The sequence below is a fragment of the Anabrus simplex genome, chromosome 9 (assembly GCF_040414725.1).
Source record: "Anabrus simplex isolate iqAnaSimp1 chromosome 9, ASM4041472v1, whole genome shotgun sequence".
Lineage (NCBI taxonomy): Eukaryota > Metazoa > Arthropoda > Insecta > Orthoptera > Tettigoniidae > Anabrus > Anabrus simplex.
In genome coordinates this window covers 86,153,441-86,176,692 of record NC_090273.1, presented here as the reverse complement: position 1 = coordinate 86,176,692, position 23,252 = coordinate 86,153,441, and the positions used below count along the sequence as shown (strand labels likewise).

The 23,252-nt window shown below is 39.2% G+C and overlaps 1 protein-coding gene across 1 annotated transcript in view; it reads right to left on the bottom strand.

Moving 5' to 3' along the window:
- Positions 1-15,223: 15,223 nt before the first annotated feature.
- Positions 15,224-23,252, bottom strand: part of LOC136881288 (putative E3 ubiquitin-protein ligase UBR7) — a 69,786-nt gene continuing 61,757 nt past the window's right edge. Inside the window, exons 7-8 of the mRNA XM_067154082.2 lie at positions 22,741-22,915; positions 15,224-15,652 (exon numbers count right to left, since the gene is read on the bottom strand). Of these exons, the coding sequence (XP_067010183.2) occupies positions 15,501-15,652; positions 22,741-22,915 (327 nt within the window). The 3' untranslated portion in view covers positions 15,224-15,500. The remainder of the gene's footprint in view (positions 15,653-22,740; positions 22,916-23,252) is intronic.

The window sequence follows — 23,252 nt, the reverse complement described above, 5'->3', positions numbered from 1 at the left end:
GCGCGGAAATTATAGCAGGAAAGTACCAAGTCGACAAAAGTCGATTACTGCAGTGAATGCTATAGGGAAGTAAGTCGACAAAAGTCGACTTCCGCAGCGAAAGAGTTAAGTAGTGACATTAAATGTTTCATTTTTATGGTTTGGGCAGGCTTATTGGTGTAACTTGAATGTAAATGATGTTTTCCTTACATTTTTTGTTTTTCATAAGACTAGTATAATTTAATTACTTTAGATATGTACTTCCTGATCAACATCTTCATATGATCCACAAATCAGGTATGTACTTTGTTTCACTGTTGTGTAATAATGTATTAAAATTCACAAAAAAAGACTCAGTTCACTGCCAGGGTCCATGTTAAAATAGGGTAGTGTTGAAAGTGTTAAAGATGTCCATGTCACCGAAGCTAAGTGCACAAAAATGCCAAAGATCAAGACCTGGTTGTTGAAGGACTCAGAGAAGAGAGAGAAACCCAGCAAGGATAACAACAAAATTACCCAAAACTGAGATTAGAGGGGTAGAAGAATGGACCTTGTTCCAATAAACTCTTGTAAAGGAAGCTGAGGAAATCTGTGGGGAAAACAAGTGCAAAACCAATAGAGAAGGAAACACCTTGGTAGAATGACCAGGTGAAGACAGCAGTAAAAGAAAGAAAAATCTGAAAAGAAAATTAGATCAAGTACAACAAACAATGGGCAATAGAAGAAATAAGTTGGCTGTAAAATGCAATCCAAGAAGACAAGAAAAAGTGCTGAGATGACTTTAATACCAGGATAGAGGAAGACTGTCAAGGAAGTAGGAAGCTACTGTATAAAGTAGTAAAAAGTAAAAGAAGTGAAAATGGAAACATCCTTGTGCTGGAAACAAATGATGGTAGTTTGATTAAGAAGAGAGGAAGAGAGCAGAGATGAAATGAAGAGGTACTTCAGCATGTTGTTAAATGGAGATGAAGACAACAAGTGTAGTATAGATGAAATCCAGAAAAACCAACACCCATTAACATGGCTTGAAGTTGAAACAGCATTAAAGAACATGCAAAATGAAAGTCCTTGGACTTCAATGATCTTGACTCAGATATGGTAAAGGCAGCTGGAATACCAGGCTTAAATTGACTATATAAAATGCTCTCGATGATCTGGGAAGAAAGCAATATCCCAGAAGATTGGAGGAAAGGAATCATCATCCCACTGTTTAAAAAGAACAACAGATGGAAATGTGTAAACTATAGGGGTATAATGTTCTTGTCACACAGCCTGAAATTGTTGGAATCAAAATGAGACTTAAAAAGATAGTGGAACATTTGCTTGAGGAAGAACAACACGGATTCGAAAGAGATCAAAGTACTATGGGTCTCATTTATTGGAAATAACCCACAGAAAATTGTGCTGCTTTCCTTTGGATCTCTTCCAATTCTTGTATCAAGTAATTCTAGTGTGGGTCCCATACTCTAACTGGGGTCTTCTCAGAGAATTACATGCCCTCTCCTTTACATTCTTACTACAAACCCTAAATGAAGAGTTTGTTTCCAAAGCAGCATAAATCCAAAATTGATAATTTTTCATTTTTTGCTTTCATAAAGTGGTTTGTAGGCTCTCCCATTGTATAGTGAAGGTTTAAGTCTCAATACGTCTTATTTCCAATGTTAATAGAGATGTGAAAACTCCAAAGTTTTTTTTTCCAATGTGTCTTATATCTATTCTGCTCTGTCTGGCCAGGACATTCTGCTATGGCAACAGAGTAGACCTTACAGCCAGCGACTCAACACCGAGTGTTGAGCAGCAGTAAATAACCTGACTTCCTAGAGGTGCCAATGGCTTTAGGCGGATGAGCCCCTTTAGGTGGAATGATGATGGGCCCTTCAGTGGAGGAAATGCCACTTTGAAGTCATCTCACCATGTCTCATGAAGCTTCTTTGAAAAGTTCAAAGTAGAGGTGCATGGGACTCTGCTGACTGCCAATACCAACAGAAGGACTGTTCATGGATGTACTCTACAGTAGAGTCAGTGTCCAGGTCTCAGTCAGCAAGACGAATCTGGCTTGGCATCAGGTAGCAACTGGCTGTGAAACATTTTGTCAAACCATGATGACTATGAAAGTAGGACATATTTGTAGAAAGATAATCGATAGGTTGACTCCCCGCAAAAGCGAGACCAAATAAAGGTCGCCTACCTGCAAAAGTGAAGCAAAAGCTAGGACACCTGCCTCTGGGCAGAAAGTGGAAAATATGTTGCAAAATTGAGAATTGGCACATGGAACATTGGCACGCTGACCGGAAAAACCTCTGAACTAGCAGACATTCTAGAAAGGCACCGATCTGGACATCGCAGCTATGCAGGAAACAAAGTGGAGTGGAGGAAAAACCAGAAACATTGGCCATGGCTATAAGCTCTTCTATAGTGGTGACATCAATGTAAGAAATGGTGTAGGAATCATCCTTGGCAACCATCGTATCAGAAGGCTGATTTCAGTGACACAGTTCAGCGACCATCTAATGGCAGTAAATGTAGCCATGGATGATACCATCTGCCTGAATGTGATCTCTGGATATGTACTGCAGACTGGCTGTGATGGAATCACGAAACAAAAATTCTGAGAGGACTATGATCATCTGCTGCAGCAGATACCACATGAAGAGAACAAGATTGCGTTGGCTAACCTTGATTATATTCATCGATATGGTCATGAAATGGACAACTTAAAGATCAAGTTGGACAGATTGATGAGGATTATTCCAAATGTCATGGAGGCTTTGGTTATGGAATAAGGAATGACTAGGGTGAAGAGATCCTCCAGTATGCAATCTAGCTGTAGTCAACACATACTTTCAGAAGAAGGAAGAACACCTTATCACATACAAGCTGAAGACCTCATCAACAGTACAAGACCCAGTGGAAGAGAGAGTCATATGTATGCAAATTGACTACATTCTCTTCAACCATGATCTGCTGAGACAGTTTGTTGACTGCAAGGTGATCCCAGGAGAGTCTCTTGACATCTCAACATGGGCTTTTATTCAGAGAGCTCTTGCTATGGTGTGCGTTAAACAGAGTCAGACCAACTATGAAGATTATAAGTGGTTTAAGTTAAAGATAAAGAGATAACCATTCATTGATGATATCAGGGCTTATATTGTCCAGGACATGCAGGAGAACGACAGTGACACCCAAGATCAAATGTGGAAGAGATTCCAGAAGTACTGTACCAGCAGGGCAAGGCATCAACTTAGAGTTTCTAATGGCAGACCGAAAACAGACTAGGAAACCTGGTGGTAGAAATACACTGAGCGGCACAAAAAACGCAACACTTCAATTTCTTTCAAAAACTGAAATTTATTCTAAATTTATGACACTTTTACGACACTAATCCACCAACTTATGATGGAATATTGTGGTACGGTTCCATCTAACGCTCTAACAATGAAAAGAAAAGACGATTATAAACAAATTGAACAAATTAAGCGAGAGATGCACATTTCAAGGAAATTTTGAGTAAGCTCATAAAGCTCTATTTTAATGTTACACACTTCACACATCTCAGAGACCTCTGTTCGCATCTTCAAAAGCGTGTATTGCCACCTCTTGCAGCAATGACAGCATTCAAACCTTTCAGGCATACTCCTGATTAATGCGGTAATGTTCTGTTGAGGAATCATCTCCCATTCTTCCATGAGGGCGTTCCGTAGGTCTTGTAGGGTCTCTGGATAGCGCTCACAGACTCTTCTCTCCAGCTGGTCCCAAACATGCTCAATGGGATTCAAATCGGGGCTTCGAGCAGGCCAAACCATAGCATGAATCTCTGTTTCATCCAAGAACTGTTGCACATTTCTCGCAACATGTGGGCATGCACTGTCGTGCATTAGTGTAAAACCATCACCAATAAATGGAGCGAAAGTCACAACATGCTCCAGAAGGATTTCCTCCACATACCGATGTGCGGTAAGGCTCCCACGCTCCACGAAGACTAAATCCGTCCTTGCAGCTGTATTGATTCCTGCCCACACCATCACCGAACCACCGTGAAAAGGCATCCTGGATGAGAATGTGCAAGGGGAATACCTTTCCCCTGGCCTTCTCCAGACCCCTCTCTCTTCCGTCAGGTGATCGGAGGCCAAATCGCGACTTGTCGGTGAACAACACTTGATCCCATTGTTGTACTGTTCAGCCAAGATGTTCCCTTGCGAAACGCAGTCGAGCTGTGCGATGCTCTCTCGTGAGTTCCGGTCTTGTAGCAGGTCTTCTGGACTGAAGATTGGCTTCTTCCAGTCTTCTTCGAACGGTTCTCTCACTAACATTGACCTCTCGAACTTGGTGGAGTCGATTTTGTGCTTCAATAGCGGTGGTGTGACGGTTGCGGAGAACTTGAAGTTGTAAGAAGCGATCATCTTTCTCCGATGTTGCTCTTCTCGGGCCTGATCCTGGTCTCCTTGCAAAGCCTCCAGTTTCCCTGTACCTTCGTACGGTTCTGGAAATTGTAGAAGGTGTAGTACTCACACTTCTGCAATGTAATGCATGCTGTGACCATCTTCCACCAAAGCAACAGCTTTTGCAGCTTGTTCAGCGCTTAACAGCATGTTTACTCCAGAAAGCTGATTAAGGGAATCACAGAAAGATCCTACAAACACGTGTAATTGAAAGGGGAACATTAAAGGTACAACAATAAGCGCTACAAGAGCGGGAAAACATTATTGGCTCACATCCAGCGATGTTTTTTCCAGGTTGCGCGGGAAAAAACAATTGAGGCTAGTGCAATGAACAAAGCAACACCAATAGCATACCCCGTCTAAAAACAATGGTTGAAGTGCTTCGCTTCGATTAAATAGATAATTACACATCATTTGTTGGGTGTTGTGTTTTTCGTGCCGTTCAGTGTATAACGTCCAGGAGGCACTGAAGAAGAAAAAGATGGCATTTAAAGCACGGCGGAAAGAGAAAGACAACAAGAATGGACAAGACCTGAAGGAAGAATATAAGGCCATCAAAAAGCAGGCCAAGAGAGTCATAGCAATAGCTAAAAGTGAAGTGAAGCAAGGCCTAGAGATCTTGGAGACATCAGAGAGTGTGCAGCAGCTCTAGAAGGTCACTGCTCAGTGCGAAGACAATACAGGGATATTGTCACCACCAAATATATCCATGATGATCGGGGAACATTACTGACTAATGATAAAGCCATTAACAACTGCTGGAAGAAGTATTTCGAAGGGTTTCAAAATGAGCAGTTTGCAAGGGACAGGGCAGCTTTGCAGTGTCCAGTTGAGGGGCCTGTGCCTGAAGTCACCGTTTCTAATATTGTGGTAGCTGTGTCAAAGATGAAAAACGGCAAAGACGTTGGCCCCGATGATATTCCAGTTTAACTTTGGAAAGTCCTAGGTGCCAAAGGAAATGAGGGGTTGACGAAATTGTTCAACAAATTCCTCGCTGGATTTCCAATGCCAGAACAGTTCCGTCAAAGCTTGCTTGTGCTCATCTACAAGCAAAAGGATGATGTCTGAGAATGTAAGAATTACTGAGGTATCAAACCCACTTCACACACACTCAAAATCTGGGAGCGTGTCATAGGAGACTGCATCAAGAGTTTGATTAACATCCACCGGAACCAGTGTGGTTTCACACCACATGTCAACAAGCGATGCAATTCAGACTCTGCGAATCTTGATTGAGAAACACCGTGAGCTACGTAAAGACTTCCATGTGGTATTCATAATTCTGGAGAAAGCCTTCAATCGCGTTCCTAGAGATACAGTGGAACCTTGGATTGCGACCATAATTCGTTCCGGCAACATGCTTGTAAACCAAAGCGCTCGTATATCAAAGCAAGTTTTCCCGTAAGAAACAATTGAAACGCGGATGATTCGTCCACAACACAAAAATATGTATGCATACCATTTCTAAAACAAAATATAATGTAAAACAAATTAAAGTGCACTTTTCCTTACAACAGAATCATTGTTGGTGTGAGGGAGACGAGAGATGACATGAGAAGAGTTACTGTGTAGCACGAATTTCACTAACGGAATCACTGCTCTCTGTTAGCTCACTGGAATTGTTTTATTTTCGTGCAAATTTAATAACGAGGAACCTATCCAATGACTGTTGCTTTTGCCTCTTTTTGAGGATTTCACGAAAATGTGACATTGCATTGTCATTGAACTGATTCATCGCTCGCACTGCTACAGCCTTATTCGGGTGGTGTTTTTGTACAAAATTTTGCACAGTTTCCCACATCCCGAATCTCTTCCCCGGACGAGATCTCCATAACCTCCTCCTGTTGTTCACGATGCATGTCCATCAGTTCGTTGGTGGTCAGTTCAGGGCTATGTTCTTCCACCAGCTCATCGCTGAAATAGTGCTTTGGTGTATAGCTTCTTGAAGTTCGAAATGACTTGCTGATCCATAGGCTCGAGAAGTGGAGTAGTGTTGGGAGGAGGGAGCTTAACCTCAACGAACTTGAATTCCTCCAGAAAGTCGTTCTCAAGCCTCAAGGCCTGGAGGATGAGCAGGAGCATTGTCCATAACCAGCAAGACTTTGAGCGGCAGATTATTCTCTGAAAGGTATTTCTTCACTACAGAACCAAAGACCTCGTTCATCCATTCAACAAAGGAACAAGGGAGGGGAAAACGTAGGCACGCGTGACGCTCGTATTGCAGAACCTAACTCGCTTACAAGTTACAAATTATTTAAAATGTTTGCTCGTCTTGCAAAACACTCGTAGACCAAATTACTCGCATTCCGAGGTTTCACTGTATTATCTGGGCAGCACTACAACATCAAAAAGTTTTTTTTTTTTGCTAGGGGCTTTACGTCGCACCGACACAGATAGGTCTTATGGCGACGATGGGATAGGAAAGGCCTAGGAATTGGAAGGAAGCGGCCGTGGCCTTAATTAAGGTACAGCCCCAGCATTTGCCTGGTGTGAAAATGGGAAACCACGGAAAACCATTTTCAGGGCTGCCGATAGTGGGATTCGAACCTACTATCTCCCGGATGCAAGCTCACAGCCGCGCGCCTCATCAAAAAGTTCTTGAGGTGTATGTGAAGATTCAAGATATGTACCTACATCCATATCTACTGTGGTAAAAACCACTGCAGGTGTTTCAGACAGTTTCTGTGTAGATGTCGGTTCCTGTCAAAGATGGCAGAGACTTAATAAAAAATCAACATTTAAGTGTTTTCATTTTCATTGTTTTACACTGATTATCAAGATTTTATCTTGTTATAACTTAAATAGAGGGCCTTTGCCTTCAAGCACAATCATTTATTGTATTTTATCTAATTAGTGTACAGGTTTATGTATTGTATTTTATATTGTGAGTATTTCTTGTACATTTGCCCTATTCTAAGTTCAGCTGATGACGACGTCTAACAACGTCGAAACCGGTACTGAGTAACTGAATTAAAATGTTGTAATTCAACTGAACAACATAATTATTTTGTATTGAAAAGGTGGACCTTTTGCAATTTATATTGCTTTTTGTTATTCAATTACCTAGTCAGATTTAAATACATTTATTGTAATACGTTTCAGTATGCGACATCTTTTTCAGCTAATTAATTATACAGTAGAACCTCGATGCATCGTTGCTGGAAATGAAATTTTCCTGTATTCATCGTTCAATTTATTCAGTCCCAAAAAGGTTCCATATAAACCAATGTTAAATTTCCCGGCATCTAACGTTCCTCGAACTATCGTTTTATCACATCGATCATCAAAATAATATTTGTTCTCGGCCACAATTTTCCTGCATGGATCGATCGTACATAAGAAAAATATATGCAAAAGATTTTTGATTTTAAAGGGACAGTTCAATACTCCAGCATATAATAACGGCAACCTGTTATATGAAAATGTACGGGTGATTCAGAGTTGCTAGTCTTGTAGAATGGAGTTCTGTTAATCAAAACAAATGTGGAAAACGTTGGGCTCCAGAGAGCGGATTAAAACTAATACAGAAACACGAAAGAATATCAATGAGATACTGCGCTAATCTACTTAAATTAAACCAGATATCCACAATTAATTAAAATATATTTATAATAATAATAATAATAATTTGAATACAATCAGTAGGTGGAAGATAAGTATAGATTAAACAAGGTTGGTTTGACAATCTTAAACTCTAGTGTCAAAACAATACTTCAATGCCTTTGTAGGTTATGAAATAGTAATTAATGTAAAAGTACTCAGAGTAGGAAAATACATTTACCAGAAGGAAATTAAAATTCATCCAGCTTGATCGCTGAGTACTTTCACAGTAACATCAAGTAATATCAAAATCACTTCAGATTATGATATTCAGTTATCTTACCCATACTGGAATTTGAAGAACACATAGATGTTAAATCAAGAAGGAGAATGAATAATTTACTAACAAACAAGACACAATTCACAACACTGTGAGGTAAGGAAACTATCAGCAATCAAGATGAGAAATACATAATTAACCGAACCAAAACATTGCACGCATTACTACACCAAGGCACCTTCTTAATATAAATCAGATGATGAGAAAGGCACGTAAACATTAACAAACACGAGGTAATACGTATGTAACCTGAAGTGGCCTTTAAATTACTTGATGTACAATAGGAATAAGTTACGTTATATGATCAGCAATAAAATTCAATATGCCTAGTCAGATAAACTGAGAATGCACTAGAGAACATACAGCGTCTTTTTTTGGTGGGGCTCGCTCCATGTGTCAGGGGAACATGCACGGAAGGCGATAGCGCAGCCGAGTGACTCGTTTGCCGAGAGATATATTGCTTCATGACCGGCTAAGATGATCTAATGCAGTACGGTAGCGATAACCATTGCTTCACAGCAATAGTTTAGTTTAACATCTGTGGTATTGGTAGCGTGTTCAATGTGTTCGCTTTAAAACAGCGTCGTTCCTGTAGGAATATTAAAGTAAGCATGTATTCATTGTGTTGTGCTATGCGAAGCATTCTTCTCATACAGAGTGCTACTATCGATTAATTCGCAAATTTCCTGGCATCCTCCCTCCCCATAGGAGTACGGCACGTAAATTAGTAAAGAAGTTCCGCACCACTGGGTCCATTCTTAACAAGAAATCATGCAGGAGATGAACCGTTTTAACAGAGGAGAAGCTGGACAAAATAAGAGCTCGCTTGGAAAGAACTCCAACAAAATCCCTGTTGCGCCTCGCCGTACAAGCTAATGTGTCATCTTCTGCCCATTAAGAAACAAAACTGTTAAAAGCAAAATCATACAAACCCACCCCTGCCCAATATTTAAGAGGACCTGACATTTTCGCTACGGTTTGGTATTGCAACTGGTTGCTTCTGTCAGTTCACGATGGGTATGTTGACCCAGAATTTTTATTTTATAGTGATGAAGCATGGCGACATGTAAGTGGCTATGTAAATAGTCAAAACAATCACTACTGGTGTGTAGAAAATCCCTATCAGCTGCATGTCCATCCACTTCATGATGTAAAGATAGGAGTTTGGTGCGCAATAAGTGCTCGCAGAATTATAGGACCTATATGTTTCTGTGAAACAATAAGTGCTGATCGATACATCGACCTCATTCTCAGACCATTCTTTCATAAGCTGACGGAAGAAGAAAGGAGTAATGGTTACTTCATGCAAGATAATGCGACGGCACACACTGCTAATTGGTCTATGGAGGTAATACGCAAAGTTTTCGAAGATCGTGTGGTTAATTATCTCCCTAGATCTCTTGATTTAAATCCCTGTGATTATTACCTGTGGGGGATGCTGAAGGGAAAAGTGTATGTGAACAACCCTCACACACGAGAAAATTACACAAGTTATTTCGAACATCACACAGGCTGAGATTCGCAGAGTGTCTGCAAACCTATTTACGAGGTGTCAGGCGTGTTTGACAGCTGAGGGCAACATTTTGAACATCAAATGTACTGCCAGATAGATTTTAGACTAATCGTTTCAATAGAAATGGATTTCTAAAAGTGTGAATTGCCGTGAGTAGTGGAGAGGAAAAGCACGCATTATACCGGCTAGCGATGGAGTGTCAGTGCGCCAACCGTGCCATGCACTGAGTAGTGCTGCAGAACGAGCTAAAAAAAAAGACCCTGTACTTCGGGGACAACCAATCCTTCAAATCAATATAACATATATTAATTAAAGTTGCAAATAACTAGGCATATATATCATAAGGAAGAGGATAAGTAACTAAACTTAAAGGTTAATATTATTATTTTCTCCCACACTACATTCAAATTAGAAAATAAGGTTGAACATTATTCTTAATTCAGCATTAATAATGAGAATGACAGTCGAGTACGTTCATACGGAAAAAAAACCCGACTAATAATGTACGAAGATAAAAGGTCAGCAGAACGAATAAAAGACAAGTAGGGGAGAGTGGGGCAGTTTCATACAGTTTTAAATTTCCCACTTTTATGGATAGTGTATGCCATTTTTAAATTTTTTGGTAACTCCTTTTGAATTTATCTACTTCCTGTGCAAGTTGTAGCATTGTAACATTTGTTGAAGAGAAGCTGTGCTGAAAAGTTTAATTTTGGTGATTTTTTTTTTTAATCTTCATGCTGTGAAATAGTTAGGTAAGTCTTTTGATTCACTCTGTTTGATTCTGAAATAAGTTTCACATAATACTACACTCCTCACTGCAACTCCATAACCTACATGGCAAGATTAGTAAAATAACTGCCTATGGGGCACTTTCATAAACCCCCTTACATCTATTTTTAAAGCAAAAAGGATATAATTTAAATGTTTTCTAATTATTCATTGCCTTCTAGCCACATAGCAATAGAAGACAAGTAGGCCTAGTCAAAATATGCCACCCATCAGATTTTCACTGCAGAACAAGAAACTGAACTGTTCAACAAATGCAGTATGGTTTGACATACCAGCAAACTAGGGACTTTGCATATGGCTATGCTTTGACTTTGGAAGTTGAATAAATGTGCTGGGAAAGAGTGGATGCTTAGTTTTATGAAGCGACATCCAATTTTATCAATGAGGAAACCTGAGAATACTAGTCTTGCAAGAGCATCAAGTTTCAACCAAGCAAATACCTCAATGTTCTTCGATAACTATGAGCTGCTCTTGCAAAATACAAGTTTGCTCCAGACAGAATAATAAACGTTGGTGAAAGTGGGGTAATCACTATAATGCCTGCCCCCACAAGTCCTAGCCAAGACTGGAGCAAAGCAGGTTGGTCAGTGCCTTCTGAGGAAGAAAACTTGTAACTTTTGTGGGAATGGTTGATGCTGCAGGGAATGCGTATCCACCAGCATACATATTTCCCCGTGTAAAATTCCAAGATCATTCTCTCATTGGGGCTCCAAAGGGCAGTTTAGGCTTTGTAAACCCTAGTGGCTGGATTACAGGAACATCTTTTCTTGAAATCATCAAGCATCTCCAAAAGATATGCAAAGTCTTCTAAGGATGATCCCGTACTTGTCTTGTTCAACAATCATGAAAGCCACTGTTCCTTAGAAACTGTAATGTTTGGTCGTGAAAATGGTATGGTCATTTTAACATTTCAGCCTCACTGCACTCATAGACTCCAGCCACTGGATATAGGGATATTCAGCCCATTTAAGACCAGATGCAGGCAAGCATTTAATACATGGATCTATGAAAATCCAGGAAGGACTATATCAATTTATAACATACCAGAACCGACAAATGTACCATTCAGTCAGTCATTTTCCAAGAACAACATTGTGTCTGCATTCAGGAAGACCAGACTTTGGCCCCCAAATCATTTTGTCTTTACTGACAAAGACTTTGCTCCATCTTTGACAACAGATCGCCTATGTCCCCCCACAGGATTGCATAAAACCTTCATCTTCGGATCCTGTCCATCATGAGGAAGATTTCATGGGATGATCTGCACCTTCAGTGCAAGAAAGTCATGTCCAAGAACCATCCAGCAACATACCCACTTCAGCTTCTCCCACTTTCATGCCAACACCTGATTCCAAAGATAACCCTAAAAACCTAAAATTACACAAGAATATAACCGCCCTTACCCCAAAGCAAATCCTAGAACACTTAAAGCCACTGGAAGAGCTAAAGGAAAGTCAAGAATTCTGAATACCACTTCTGAAAAAGAAAAATTGGAGGAAATGATGAAGCTGAAGAATGAAAAGAAAGCCAAACAAGAAGACATCCTCGAATCTCCCTAGACAAAAATTACTTAAATCTGGCAAGGAATCTGTAGGCCTCAATTCTTCAAGCAGTGAAGAAAGTGTTGCTGTAACAGGTGTTGAAAGTGACCATGAGTTTAGTGACCAACATGTTGACTTACTGTTGCTTGATAACAGCAGTGATATTGAACTTAATGACTTTGTTCTGGTTGAGTTTGCAACAGAAAGAACAAAGAAATACTTTGTTGGTCAAGTTGATGAGAAAATGATTCAGAGTTTCTTATAAACTTTATATGTACAAATAATATCCCTGAAAACAAAGATGTCGGTGAAATTTCTCGGGCTGATGTTCACACTAAGCTTCCACAGCCTAACATGGTTGGAGGAACAGCTCGAGCAATGTCCTTCTAACTTTTTCTGTAGATCTGACTGAATTCAATTTAGGATAGGCTAGTGGTGTTTTTGTATGTATAAAAGTATGTTTTGTCAGTATTGCAGAACATGTATGAAAGTGCCCCTGCAATGTACGATACTGCCCAAGGATGGGGTACATTAACTCTTACAGTGCCAAGATGCCGATGCATCGGCACTTACAATCTGTACGAAAAATGCCAGGATGCCGATTCCATCGGCACCCTCTTATAAGTGGTGTAGTTATGTGGTAATGCGCTAGATTGTGCCACAAATCAAGTAGAAAGAAGGTAGAACATTTGTAATTCCTTCTTATGTCATTAGATGGTACTGACATAGCTTCATTTTTGCTAGTTTACTCGTCGATTGTGAGTGTATGATCTGTGAGCGCTTGACATCTATGATCCAATATGGCAGCCTCCTTGTTTGTTTATGTCCGCTTGTTGTGACTTGTTTTCAATAATTTTACGTTCTAATGGACGTATTTGAGTTATTTATCGTAATATATTAAGTTTATTATTATTTCTACTGAAGTTATAATTACCTAGCAATTTATTTAGGTCGTAGTAAAGTTGTAAATAGTACATTTATCACAAGGCATGTTGTCACTTAGGCCTAATTCGGGAGAAGAAATTGAACTTTGGGTTGCTTTGAAGATGTAAGCAACTCTTAATTTTATCGAAAGTGACGATTATGATGTTTTTGGGGTCTTCAGATAGTGCACCAGAGAATGATGGAGCCGTGCCATTGGCTAATGGGCTTACAACATTTCGTGCAATGTCAAAGTGTTATAGTGACAGTGCTAATGAAAATGACAGTGACGGTGAATTAGATGATTCCTGGACTGAATGCATATTCCCTGAAAGTAATATTGTCCACCCCCACCATTTTTATCAAATCCCAGGGCCTAAATACGTAGGCCTACCTCAACCTGATGCTCCGCCCATAGAATATTTCAATCTGTTCTTTACACTTTCACTCCTGACATTATTAGTTGATTTTGTATGTTGTTCTGATATTCTGAACTGTTCTGTAGTAACAAATAATGCTACTAGACACAGTTCTCTCAAATGATTACTATTACTCTCCCAAAATTCATAAAATATTCAATCGTTGACAGGTTACACTGTTCGTGTCTTTCTCTCCACATGTTCAATGTTTTTGGAAATTAGTTTATAAATTGGAAAATAGACCTACATTAACAATATAAATTGGTATATATGATCCCAGATATGAGTTAAGATTAAATATCTTCACTTATTCACTTTGAGTTTAGTGTAAAATGTGCTCATTAATTTCAAATTATGTTTTTCCTTTTATAAATAAAAAATAATATTTTTGTGTACATTATTCCACGAACTTTTGTTTTTTGAAATGCAAGTCACATGTTTATATTCCTTGGACTATATCAAGCTCACGTACCAAATTTTGCCTCCATATCTTTTAAACTGAGACGTAAATAAAATATTTTATGCAGCGATGCAAAATCCATTGAAACATGCTTGGCATTCTATGCATATGATGACCTATTATGGGTCGGCATCCAAAAGGTTAATACAAATTACATGTTTATAAATATTTTTGAATTGTTTTATAGGAATTAACTAAATGAGTAATTATGTAAGTCCAACTTGTTTCTAATACCATTTAGATTGTGAAATACAGCCACTAAATCTTCTTAACTGTTAATAGGTAGAATGTGTATGAAATTGCCCCACTCTCCTCTAACTAATAACTTGGAACGACGTAAATAGTGCAAGTAAACACATCGTTAGGCTACATCAGGTGAATAAATTTGGTGGTATTACCCACAATACACATGGATAGGAATCCATTCAAACTCCCCTAAAAAAAAAAAAAAAAACCCAAATTAGAATAAATGTGAAGTTGATTTGATTGCAGGCTTCGGCATCCTTTGCAACCCGGAAATGCCTTTGTTCACCAAGCTTCAGGAGATTATGCACATCACAAAATGTTCATACCCAAGGAAATTTAAAATGCTGTTGTTAACGACATAAAAGGAAATGATCACTTGTTGAGTATGTAGTAGACATACCCAATAAACTAGTAATTAGATAAACATGCATTACCTCCAGAACGCATAGTGGCCTTGACGTAAAAAACACCCGCCAAAATAGTTAAGTACTCAAATGCTGACCCAATACAAGGAGAGTGCAAATGTCCTATCATACAGGGTCAAAATTAGTTGTCCAATCCATCTTTCTGTTCATTAGTAAAACTTTCCTTTCGCCAAGATCACAAGCCATCTTGCCCCTTAAAACACGCTAGTCTCAAGTGATGGTCGACTAATTATTACAGTCATCACGTGTCACATGAATCTCAGCCATGATACTTTCATGACCGATGCCTGAATGTGCCACAGTATAGGAAAAATACACTTTCTCATGCAAGAGTGTGCAAGGACAACTAGTGAGGGCTTAAGAACCAAGTTAACTCTCGCAAGAAGTGGAAATTACAATATCATAGGGGAAGCTACAGAATGCCATTAGGCAAATAAATAATTAATTAAAATAGTGATACTAATTTCAAATTACGCTTAAAGCAACCAAAAAATAAATAAATAATGTGGGAGTGTAATGAGACTAAACTTAGTCACGTTATTAAATGTATGGTAATATACAAGGCAAAATCATACATAAAAGGTTTAAGGGATATGGAAGAAAGAATGTGCTGGAAGTCAATTAGTTTGTCATTTATTCAGAAAGTTAATCCAGACAATAAAATTTTTAAAACATAGTCTAGACAAAATTTACAACAAAAACTTTACGGTAGAAAAAATTGTTAAAAAACTGAAACGAGACATGAAAACACGGAGCAATGTATCACATTTTAAAAACCAGATCCCAATAATCACACAGGAAACATGGATAAAGATCACTGCTCAGCAATGCTGCTCAACTTCATTTTTGGCCTTGATGCTGCTCCTTGAGCAAAACATACAAGTGTGATTAGTGACAAAAATAGGGCATATCAACACGCCGTTTCTTGCGAGCTTCCATCCCAGAGAAGAATTCACGGATATCTTCCTCTCGCACAACCTTCTTTGACTCCACAAATTTCTGCAAGTATTCTTTCAGCTGACTCTTCATGTTGTTATATTCTAAAAATAGAAATATTTTTTATTACCATCAAAATTTCAACAAAAAAGTGGACATACACATGATCATTTAAAATCCACATAATCTCTATGCAAAACACACCCAACAGTAGGTAAATGCATGTAGTTTCGTGTTCACAAGAAAGCTAAACAATTCTTTGTACAGTTTTAACAATTTGCAAGAATTTTTTAAAAAAATCCATGTCACTAGTTGCTGGTTTTCTGAACGTAAAAGGATGTGAGCTTGAGAAGGTATAAATTACAGAAGATCAGGCAAGAGAAACTTTATTTTTGCTTTGTTTAAATTCTTTTGACATTAAAAATACAAAAAATAAGTAATATTCTTGTTTCATTGCACAACACTCACTGGCAAGAAAAGCAAAACACTATGCATATATCAGACAAAATTTAATGGTAATCCATCTAAAAACTGATGAACATCAAATATTATGACATTACAACAATTTAGCAATGTATTTTAAATTAAATAGCCCATTTGAAAAGTTTCAGGTCAATAACTGAGAATTATTGAACGTGACAATCACAACAGTGCACCAACACGAATCTGGAAATGTTGAAACCTACAGCTCCACACAGTTTCGTATGCAGTCCATTTGTTCAAATGTTTTCAACACATTTCCATTGCCTCAGTTAAGCGATATTATCACCTCTAGCTGCAAGTTCAGCTATCATTCGAGCCAGGCTTGCTCAGGATGCAATTTCGAATGTTCTCTTGTGGTATGAGCTCCCATTCTGCCTGGACCCCAGCCTGAAGTTGAGCCAGTGTGTCAGGGGAATGATTCGTAGCATGTCTCCCAAACTCGGGACTACAAGCAGGCCACATCATGTGCTCAATTCAGACTTCATCCAGGTTCTTACATACACAAAGCCAACATGTGGGTGAGCATTGTCATAGGATAAAGTTCTCGCCGATGACAGGTGCAAACGGCACCACGTAATCCACAAAGATCTCCTCAATGTATTGATGGGCTGTCAGACTTCCGTTCTTGAAGAACACAAGCTCCGTGTATGCATCAGTGGTAATCCTGTCACAGAGCTTCCATTGAGCGGTGTCCTTGCAGAGAAAGCACAGGGTGAATAACGTTGCCCAGACCTTCATACCCTCTCCCATCCGGTGCCCTCAAGCAGAATCTGGATTTATCCGTAAACAGCACTTGGTTCCACTGCTCCACAGTCCAGTTTCGGTGGGCGTTGGCGAATTGCATCTGTGAGGCACGGTGCTCATGTGAAAGCAGAGGAGGTCCTGTGGCGGGCCTCTTGGACTTTAAAACCTCTTCATACAACCTTCTCCTTACTGTTCTTTCGCTGATGTTTATGCCCCCAATTTGCTGCAAATGATTTCTGACTTCCACAGCTGTTGTGTGTCGATCTCAAAGAGCTTGCATTAAGCGATCATTGCGTTCAGTAGTACTTCCCTTACGACCAGAATCAGGCATCCTGGTGTAAATATTGTGTCCTCTTTACCTTTTAACACGTTCCTTGCGAGTTTTTTTTTTTTTTGCTATTTGCTTTACGTTGCACCAACACAGATAGGGCTTATAGCGACAATGGGGTAGGAAAGGCCTACGAGTGGGAAGGAAGCGGCCGTGGCCTTAAGGTACAGCACCAGCATTTGCCTGGTGTGAAAATAGGAAACCACAGAAAACCATCTTCAGGGCTGCCGACAGTGGGGTTCGAACCCACTGTCTCCCAGATGCAAGCTCACAGCTGCGCGATCCTAACCGCACGACCAACTCGCCCGGTTCCTTATGGTTTAGGTCACCATGTATCCCGTGGCATGTTACTCATCTGTCAGTGCAAACTTCCCAAAATTGCAGATTAAGTAACTACGTCCTAGTTACAAATTTCTGATAACTAATAGCAACGTAGTGTTCCTACTGAAGTAAAGGATCGAGGCATACTGCTAATTTCTATCAGCCCACCGGCGACCAGAAGGAATTCTTTTGCACCTTCCATTTATATCACTTACGGTCACCCTGTGTTCGGATTGTTGTCTAACCTGTATTTTTTACGAGGAAGTCGCACGGTTACAGTGAACGAAGCCTACAATGTCGCTGACTTCAGATAGCAAGATTGTTGTTTAATACGAGGAGTACCACCCTTCTGACATCTTGGGTAACCTATTACTTTCTACATTGCTCTCAGGTAAGCAGATATAAGTTTCAGACGTTTATTTATTGGGGTAGTTATTGATATGTTTATTATCTTCCGCAGATAATATTTTTTTTTTTACTAGGGGCTTTACGTCGCGCCGACACAGATAGGTCTTATGGCGACGATGGGATAGGAAAGGCCTAGGAATTGGAAGGAAGCGGCCGTGGCCCTAATTAAGGTACAGCCCCAGCATTTGCCTGGTGTGAAAATGGGAAACCACGGAAAACCATTTTCAGGGCTGCCGATAGTGGGATTCAAACCTACTATCTCCCGGATGCAAGCTTACAGCCGCGCGCCTCTACACGCACGGCCAACTCGCCCGGTCAGATAATATTTACAAGCAAGTTCACGTCATTTTTTTCAAGCATGGAGCCTTTACATCTGACTCACCGGTGGCACAGGAAGGAAAGAGGTTAAGGACGGCACTGGATGAATTGCTCACGATTTGAAACAAACTGATGACAGTGACGGTGATTTCTCTCCAGTATCTGATGTTGACCGTACGTACAGCCTCGTCTTCTGTGATATTATTTTGTTACTACGGTTAATATGAAAATGATTAACATACGCCTATCATATTCCCATAAAAACAGATCAATGAATGAGGAACGAACATTTACTTCTGGGGTCATTTCTGGGTCACGCATTTCTTGAATGAATTAACTGTCACAGCGGTAAATACACCAAAAGGTCTCCTCAACAATAATGCACACAACAAGTGCACCATCATTGTTCTGGATTTCATAGCAGGGATTAACCAAAGTCAAATTTGTCAGGTCATCAGTGCCCCGATCCGATAATAACTAAAGACAGCATTAGGTCACCGGTGGGCTGATACGATGTAAAATCAAGTCATCAAAATTCACTGCCGCAGGGAACGTGTTAACAGTTCTGTGCGAGTCCGAACAAGACGTGCCTGTAACATCAGCTACATAGTGTATATTGCACCCAACCTCCACTAATGCCACAGCCCTTGCTATGTTTTCAGGTGGAAGAACCATTATAACTTGACTAAGAAGAGAGACTAACTATTGTAGACAAGCCCTAATGTCCACAAAAATACACAGCATGAGAATTCCCACCAATAAACCTAAGCCAGCTGCTTGTGGTTATTTTTCTCCACAGGCAGGAAAATGTAATATTGGTGTTATGTCATGATCAATAATGTTTATCAATTATTGTACTGAAACTTCTCATATGGTTTCAAATGGATTAATATTCAATTTTGTGCTTTTTTGTTTTGCCGGTGAGCGTATACTTCATTATGACTTTTGCAATAAGATGCTCCATGAAAAGTAATTCTGCTAAAAAAAATCCCCCATCATTATCTAAACAAGTAAGAACACAATCACACAATTTTCTAATTACATAATGAGACAAACATATGACTTCTTTCTTTGCCAGCTGTGGATCACATGAAGTAACTTTATGAATTTCTTCCTCTCTTTCCAGTATTTCTTCGTTCAGACAGATTCCTTTTGCTGCTCCTTTTTCTCCAGGAACCTCCCAAATTCCTTAATCCTTTTTCTGACAATGGCTCTCATATCTCGTTTCTTGTGACAACCAACTCAACCATACCATGTTTAACTTTGAAGAACCATCGAATCTGTGTTTTGAGATTTTTATTGAAATGATCAAATTAATGTTCTCTTTGTTAGCCTCTCTTGATTCATCCAGACTAAATGACCATAAAATGAAATACTCCTTTTTCTGATACTGTCATTTAACTGAACTGGAGTGTGAACGAGAGTTCGACTATCGATGACTTGGGCAGTAGCGAATCAGATCTACGAGGTGTGTTCCCTTTATAAAGGATTTAGTTCGTGTTTGGACTGCAAGGATATGGCTATCAGGATTGCAAGAGCTGCTAATGGTGAGTGGAAATTTCAGCGATATTTCATTTACTCAAGTGTTGTTGTATCTAACATCCTTCACAAATTTGGCAACACCTTTATTTGCTCCTATCATTGTGTATGCCTTGTCAGATGAAAAAGAAATGAAATTTTCCCACGGAATTGCTAAAGAAGACAATTCACTATTAATAACAGAGAAAATTCGCTGAACTGTATTGTCGGTACTCTCGAACAATGACAATAGAAATTTGGCCTCTCTGCGCATTAAAGAGACAACTACAGGATAAGTTTAACTGCATTTGAATCCGTACTACCATCAGTAGCCAAAGAAAAAGGCATTAACTTATTTCCTTTTTTGCCTCAGATGCACTGTACTGAACTAAAGCAGAGGTTTTAGTTCTTGCAACCCCATATTTCTGAGATATTTTAGAGTCGGGGAACATTCATCGAAATAAATTTCCGGCGTGGTCTGAAACTGTTAACGGAATATTATGCTCCAAAAGAAATGACTGAACAGCAATTCGGAATTTGTCAACGCAGTTTCATTACTTTTTACAAAGAACGATGAAACAGATTGGTTTCGTAATTTTGATTCACCGTATGTGTGATATTTCCTGGATTCTATGTGCCTTCTGTAATCATCTCGTCCACCGAGAACCACAGATAAATCACACGAACACACACTGCAGAACACGTGGTTTTCACTAACATGTGAAGCAAGTGGGCAGGGCCATTCCTTTGTGTAACTGTCTCAATATTTCTGTAACACTGCTGTCTTCTTAGAAGATGCAATTTGACAATTGCTCCACTTCATTTTACAAAACCAATAACTTCTTTTCGAATAAACGACTAGGATAATTATAATTGAAACATGCTAAATATACCACTCACGTCTACGCACACAACAGAGAGAGAGCCGAATGCGTGCACTGGAGAACAGCAGAGCAAGGAGTAGAGCCTACTTCACAGCCAACTTGATGCGTCATTCTAGCCAAGAGAGCAGTGTATATCAATGTATCTGGCCAAAATTTCACAACGCTCGTGGGAACAAAAGGAAGTGACGACCAAATAACTGTCAAATATGTTTAGATGCTCACTTACAAACACTGAAACGAGGAGGGTTGACCAGTAATGCTCTAAGGGATTGAACATTTTTTACTTTTTTTTCTTCTCGTGGAAATCAATTTTTATCGTGATAATGTTGCTTCTCCATAACAATTTCCCCTTCGACCGTAATGCCGTAATAGCGAAGTGAAATCCGTAATCATTATGGGCAATCCATAATAGTTGACATCTCTGAACAAGGTACATGTCATGTGCGTCCATTTTCAAGCACAGGATTTCAAAATACTGTAGTAGATGTATTTTTCTTTCTTTTCCTGAAAGAGATAGGTAGCAGGTTTAGAAAACATGATTCAGAGAAAGAGATGCTGTACAAACGTACGCCGACACATACCAAATAGCATGCTAAAATTTAATATTTTATTTTTTAGGAAAACAGAATGAGAACTAACTTCAGGACTATGATACTGAATGAATATCAAAAGTTTTAATTTACCCACTATCTGTCAATTTGCACGATTAAATGTATGTGCAGTATTTTTTTTTTTGCTAGGGGCTTTACGTCGCACCGACACAGATAGGTCTTATGGCGACGATGGGATAGGAAAGGCCTAGGAGTTGGAAGGAAGCGGCCGTGACCTTAAGGTACAGCCCCAGCATTTGCCTGGTGTGAAAATGGGAAACCACGGAAAACCATCTTCAGGGCTGCCGATGGTGGGATTCGAACCTACTATCTCCCGGATGCAAGCTCACAGCCGCGCGCTATGTGCAGTATTATTGCTTATCACTTTTTGACACTTTTAATGTTGAGTTATACTCAAATACTTGCTACCTGTCCCTAAAATGCTGAAGTCATATTTCACCTTTTTTAAGGTCCTATTTAGCTAGTTTTTACAGCATACTTGCTTGCTTATTTATTTTGTACTTCTTTAGGTCAAACTTCCAAACCCTAGTGATAACTGTATTAATTTGAATTTTGTAACATGAATTATATTCTGAACACGAGAAGAGCTTAGTGCAGTTCTGTTCTAGCACTGTGTTGTGCATCATCTGAACGTTCTCATAAGCAAACTTGATGTCACCACTTTGACTTCCGGTGAATTGTCAAGTTGAATCTGAAGGTGCCCTAACTCTATATTAACGACAAATTGTTACCTATTATACCTTCCCCTATTTCTGAAGTTGAAAATTAGGAGGGGAAAAAAAGAAAAGGCAGGGTGGTGGTGGTGGTGGTGGTTGTAAGTAAATACGGTACATTACTGAACTAGATTTGGAAACCCCACTGCATAAATAAGCTGCCCGAAGCTGCAACGGCACCTACTGCTGCCAAGCACACAAAGCTCTGCTGTGCAACTCCTTGCTGTAATGCAGCAATGCTGCAGTGTCTGATGTAAGGTATACCTCTTTACAGATGTGTAAAAAGCACTGCTTGGACACCTGTATGAACTTAGAAATACCCTCTTCATTATCGCAGGAGCATAAAATAAGTTAAATCACTCACTCTCCATGCTGTACAGTGTATCAAATTCGGTAAGCCTCTTTTTAAAAATCTTTTTTATACATTATGTTTTATTCTGTACTTACAACACAGGATTATTTTTGACTCAAAACATTTCCCAGTTTCTACAGAAAGTATATTACAGTTTTGTGTGTGTTACACACAATTTTAAGTCTATCCACATTACTCCTGGGTTGCTAATAAACATTTAACACAAAGACACAAGGTTATTCACAGAGACTGTTCAAATTAAATACTGAAAGGCACAATAGTCTACAAAGAAAATGTAAGCACGTATTCAATGAAATATTCTGAAATTAGAATAAGTGCACAGGTAGATGACTTACACTGTTATCAATGAAGAAACTTTTTACAAAACTTCCTGTATGAATGTTTCTTGTATAAAAAGAGTAGAGTTCTTCCTTCGCAAACCAATAAGGAAGTCTTACACTACTCAATTCTAAGATCTGCATCTAAGTACATTAAGAATATTGTTTTATTACCCTCTATAGCTTCCACTTGCTGAATCCGGTCCAGGGATGATAATGCCCTCATTCCTCGCTCATACTGGGATTCAAAATGGCTTCCATTACCATTAGCTTTTCCCCTATCTTCATAAGCCTGAACTGTGTCCTGTTCATCCAGAAGGAAGCTTACCCCTTCAGTATCATACATTTCCTGAAAAGTGAAAATTATTTCTATAAACACAGAAAAAAGGAAAATGTTTTAAGAATCTGCCACAACAATGAAGTAAAACAATTAGCATTCTGAACTTTCAGCACTGCTTAACAGAATGTAACCCAAAAAGTAAATATTATAGTAACATAACTACAGTGACTTTACAACTACTTGTTAACAGATAATAAATGTCACAGAGCACTTTCAACCACTTGAGATCCATGTTACTTGTTTAATGCAATTTAAATGGAACAGATTTTAGAAGATGGTGAGGAGCCAAAATTTTTCAACTGCCACCCACCTCAGCCGATATCAAACCTGCTATTGTCTATGTACC